Genomic DNA, 5,315 nt, shown 5'->3' on the forward strand with positions numbered 1-5,315 from the left:
CATAAACCCACGTCTCGTCTCCAGTAATGATCCTTTTGATGAATGTGGGATCGGATTCAGCCTCGCAAATCATGTCTTTTGCGACGTCAACACGGTCTCTTTTTTGCATGAAATTGAGGTCTTTTGGCACCAACTTTGCTGCTACACGACGGAAACCCAAATCATTAACCACAATGTCTTGGGCGGATCCATAGGCAATGTTCAAGTCCTCCGCTATTTCTCTGATGGTTAATTTGCGGTTATTGACCAACATTTCTTTTACTTTATCAATTTTTTCACCGACTTTCGATGTCGATGGTCTGCCACTGCGTTCATCATCTTCGATTGGCTCACGACCACTTCTGAACCGCTCGTGCCACTGGTAAACGACCGTTTTTTTTAGAGAATCGTTGCCGAAACACTTTTCCAACATTTCCAACGTCCGTGCGCCACTAAATCCGTTTTTTACGCAAAATTTAATACAAGTTCGTTGTTGCAAATTTAAATCCATTTCTGAAATTGTAAAAAATCGCCAACACACACAGAGATAAATGTACTCTTGGCTACGTAACTTTTGCAAATGTCAAGTTATGACACTAAGATTTAAAGGAAATATCAACAACAGATGTACCAATTTAACAAAAAAAACAGAACTCAAATCGGAACGATGGGAGCGCCACACGGTGGTTATTCCGGGAACTTTTTGATCAAGGTAGTAGCACTGCATTTTTGTAATGATCATATTTCAATTCAGAGAATTTTATATTCAGCTTGTTGAACCGAAATCAGGTTCTGGACAAGGCCATTTGGAGTGAGGATCATTCATAAGTCAGCCATTTCTCCATTCAAATGAGTGAAGGAGTCCTCTGCTTGCTTCACTTGAGTCCATGCCAATAACGAATTTTCATTCATTAAAATATCTATGAAATAATATGTGAATAGAAATTTTGAGGAAGGAGTGAAAGCTCACCTACAAGGTTGATTTTCAACATTGCTGATGGGTTTTCTGAGTGGATGGTATGAGCTATGGCTGGCACATATTTCCCTGGAAGACAACATGACAGTGTAAATTATAGGGCGAAAAAATTACAATAAAAGCTCAAAGCATTGCGAATTTCACCTGCATATGACTCTCCAGTAACATAGAAATCATTTCTCTGCAATTCATGGAAAAGCTGAAAAAATTGGACAACTGCATTATATAAATCTTTCCCAACAGCCGTTTCATTGGTTGCGTAGCCTTTGTTATTGTCAGTGAAGCTATATCCTGTGAAAGTACACATGCTTCAAAGTTGATTTTGCAGAATAATACATGCATTCATACAGTGTTATGAGATTCATTATCCATACTGGCACAGCTAAAATTTTGCTGTACCATAGGATTTTTGCTAAAAAAAATATGAGCGAGGTACTTAATGTTGGCTCATCAAATGAAAGAATGAGTTGAATTTCAAGAGCGCTTCAGAAGGGGCTTAATGTAATTCACCTCAAATGTGGGAATGTATTAAATGAGAGACATACACTTTGAATGTCACCATATTACAATGAGTATACAGGGACAGGAAATCTAAAAGTGAGCAAAATTATATCATTTCATCAATCAAACTTCTGTTAAGGCATACTCAACTCTCATGCAGAATGAATTACGGAAACTGCCGACAGCAAACATATTAATGGGCTTCATATGATATGCATAAAATAAAAATAATGGGTATCACAACATTCATGAGGAGAGCAATATTTACAATGGGTCAGGGTTTGGAGATCATGGGCAGTTCTCCATCCAAAGGTATTGTTCATGAGACAATTTTTATCAGAAAGGTATTCTGGAAATGATAAAATAAGCTTAACCCTGAAAACTAACAGGAAAACATAAAAATTGCTGTTAATATTTAAGGCTGAAAAGGTGTGAACATTAACTTTGAATGAAGTTACAAAAAAGAGAAAAGTTTTCAGACCAGTCCCTGGACAGAAACCCTTGAATCGAAGAAAGAGAGAGAGACCAATCAACAAGAATTAGAATTCATAATCTTTAGAGCCAAATCCTTGTCAAAGGTCACTAGCCCTATCATAATAAGCTACTTTTATTCCCTCCAATGGGTAAGGACTACAAGTCAACAGGGTGTGTAACAAAATTTAAAATTTGATTGACTGTGGGATGATTCAGAGACAGGTGTGACGTTACATTAGGGAGGATGAAAATCTGTGACAAATGTACCGTGGGTTAATAGGGAGGAGTCAAGCTAGACCAAAATACACTAGCCTTTATTAGTGGAAAGAACATAAGGGAATTCCAACATTCAAAGCCCTACAGAAAATCTACAAACATCAGTATTGGCCCCTTTTTAATTCTATATTCACTTTATATTCTTCTAAGAGCAGCTATTAAAGTCATGCACTAGAACAAATATACCGTTCATAAATTACCATTCTCATACCTTATACTTCCAGACTCATATTGCTTAGCATTTACCTGTGCCAACTGGATTGTCAATGTAGATTACAGAGTGAGACTTAGTCCATGAATATTCCCTTAGCTTCAGAGTTTTATTGCCCTTATCTATGAAAAATGGGCCATTTTCTGTAAACAGCCCATACAATGAAGTGGCTCCAGGTCCTCCTTGAAGCCATAGCAAAACCGGTGCATTGAGATAGTCAACCTAAAATTTCAAATTTACTTGTTATCGGCTGTAATATATCAGAACCTACACATTGTTTCATGATTAAAATTCAATTCTCAAAACGATGTAATATTTCTCAGCTACAACATAAATTTAAGTCTTCTACGCTGTTTTCGATGACAGCTGTGAAAAACACGTACCTCAGATGGAAAGAACCAGAAAAAAAGGTTGGAGTTGATTTCCTTGTTGACAGTGAGATACCCTGCGTAACTGGTGATATTCGAGGCATCTGGCAAATTTTCCACCAGGGACAGGCGACGACCTTCTTCAATGCGTCCTTGTTCAATGAGAGGCGTCAGAAACAACGGATTGCCAGGATCTCCAGTCACTGGTAGCTGCTCGTATTTAGGATAAACATTAATGAAGGAACTATGCACTAAATTGACCTTAATAAATACTATAGTCACGATCAGCGAAAATATGGTACAAAACTCCATCGCCTAGTTAGTGTAACTCGAATCGTAAAGTTAAGAACTTTCCCTAAAATTCCTAAACCAGCACATAAGAGTTAACTGCTTGAAAACAGCTCTGATTCGATCAGATGTATGGTCAACTTTCCAAACAAAACATAATCATATCCCCACTTCACGATTAGTCAGCTGATTACGAACAGTGCATCGATTAACTCTACAGAGGCTTCGAAGGAATCACTCTTGACCTTGACTAAAACTGCCGGGCAGCTCAAGTAAGCGTCGTATCGAACTTCTGATAAGGTATGAGATGATAAGTTTATCTTAGTCTGTGGACTAGTGAAACATTCTGGGAAATGTAATTGAACCCTGAATGTTTTAATTTCCCTGAAATACATGTACATTTGTTGATAATACTCGACATCATTCCCTTTGACTATATTGACCATGGAGTGTAAAGAACTCCTTCACACTTCACAACCTTGAAACTAGCCATTTCTTATTCTCTTAAAAAAAGTAAAAATCCTATTTCCTTGGAGATGTTTCGCCACCAAAAATGATCGCAAGTATCTATACCTCTTCTCGTACAAGTATGAGGTTCATGTACAGTCCTACGCGGTTTCGCATAAATAAGTTCACTCTTTTACGTTCTCATAAGCAGGACTGACGTGCGCCGTGCCATGCATTCCGGCAGTAGCGGCAATACGAGGTATGTTCGAAAAGTTTTCGAACAAAATTTCAACCACTTTGTTGATATCATGTTTTGTTGATTAGTTACGTCCGTTTATGTGAAAGGGTGTTCGTGGAGTGCGGCTAAAAATCGGATCCAGAAAGGAGATCTTTGAAGGAGAAGCGTTTGTGAAATTTTGCTAATCCTTCACGAAAACTTTTGCGTTGATTACCTCATCTTATTGGGCTCATGGTAAGGATGTTATGAAACGTACGGCACGTGCTATGAGTGTTTTAACCGGTAAAAAAAAGGGGCGGCAATCAGTGGAAGACGACGAGCGTTCCGGAAGACCATCAACGTCGACTGATGGATGACCCCCATATCGAGAGAGTGAACGGCCTCGTTCGTGCAAATCGTCTCTAGACTATGATGAAACTTGCAGAGGAGTGTAGCATCTCACATCTCGATTGGTTCGTGCGATTTAATCCTGACAAATAATTATTGAGGATGCATCGAATTCATGCCTCGGCTGATGACAGCAGACCAGGAACAACATCGAGTTCAAGTCTCAGGTTGTATCAAGTGTCAGGAAATGTCTGATTGAGCTGAAGAGGATGAAACCTTCTTGTCCAGGATCATAACAGGTATTGAGTCATGGGTTTATGGATATAACATTGAAACAAAAGGGCAATCTTCACCATGGATTGGCGAAACATCCCTCCACCCCAAAAAAGCTCGACAAGTTCGCTCAAATGTCGAGGTGATGTTGGTGTATTTTTCCATTCAAAATGGGCTGTGAATCACGAATACCTACCAAAAGGCCAGAAAGTCGACACGGTGTACTTCCTGGAGGTTATGAAACGCCTAAGAATGAGATTCAGGCGGAAATGGCCAACACAATCCGTCCCATGGAGAAACGAGTTGTTTTCTCACCACGACAGCTCATTCGTCTCTCAGAACTCATGAGTTTTTAGCCAAAAACAAGACCACTGTGCATCCCCACTCACCACACCTGGCCCCATGTGACTTACTCCTGTTCCCCAAACTAAAAACCCCGCTTTAAGGGAAAAGATTTGTCACCATTCCAGAGAGACGGAGGATTTTATGAGCAATGTGGAAGAAGCGTTCCTGGACTTTCAAAAAGTGGACACACCGTTGGGATAGGTGTATGTGTTGGGGAGGAGAGTACTTTGGAGAGGTCACTGACGAACAATTTGTTAGTGCATTATTTTTTTGCAATGAAAAAGTCCGGGAATTTTTTCAACAGACCCCGTGGCTTCTAGGATTGCAGACCGTAGGCCGCAAATTTGCTCCATGCGTATAAAACCTCCAAGTATTATTTCTGAGTGATAACAACACAAGACACTCAATTACACCATTCATTAATGCTGTGATGACGGCACATTTGAACATGATATGGCTCAAACGCTGAGAGGAGGCAGGGCAATGACACGAGGTTATTTGAAAAGTCCTCGGAATGGAATAGAAATGACTTCAGTGTTTTTTTTGTTTTTCGATGCAGTCTCCCTTAACACTAATGCACTTGGTTCAGCGATGTTCCAATGCAGTGATCCC

At 39.6% G+C, this 5,315-nt stretch overlaps 1 protein-coding gene across 1 annotated transcript in view; it reads right to left on the reverse strand.

Annotated features, from left to right (window-relative positions):
- LOC139685597 (venom serine carboxypeptidase-like) overlaps positions 1–3,246 on the reverse strand; it is an 8,807-nt gene extending 5,561 nt beyond the window's left edge. Inside the window, exons 1-4 of the mRNA XM_071582542.1 lie at positions 2,801–3,246; positions 2,453–2,639; positions 1,100–1,246; positions 950–1,024 (exon numbers count right to left, since the gene is read on the reverse strand). Of these exons, the coding sequence (XP_071438643.1) occupies positions 950–1,024; positions 1,100–1,246; positions 2,453–2,639; positions 2,801–3,097 (706 nt within the window). The 5' untranslated portion in view covers positions 3,098–3,246. The remainder of the gene's footprint in view (positions 1–949; positions 1,025–1,099; positions 1,247–2,452; positions 2,640–2,800) is intronic.
- Positions 3,247–5,315: the final 2,069 nt, after the last annotated feature.

This window comes from Hetaerina americana, unplaced genomic scaffold (genome assembly GCF_022747635.1).
Source record: "Hetaerina americana unplaced genomic scaffold, ioHetAmer1.1.p SCAF_118, whole genome shotgun sequence".
Classification (NCBI taxonomy): domain Eukaryota; kingdom Metazoa; phylum Arthropoda; class Insecta; order Odonata; family Calopterygidae; genus Hetaerina; species Hetaerina americana.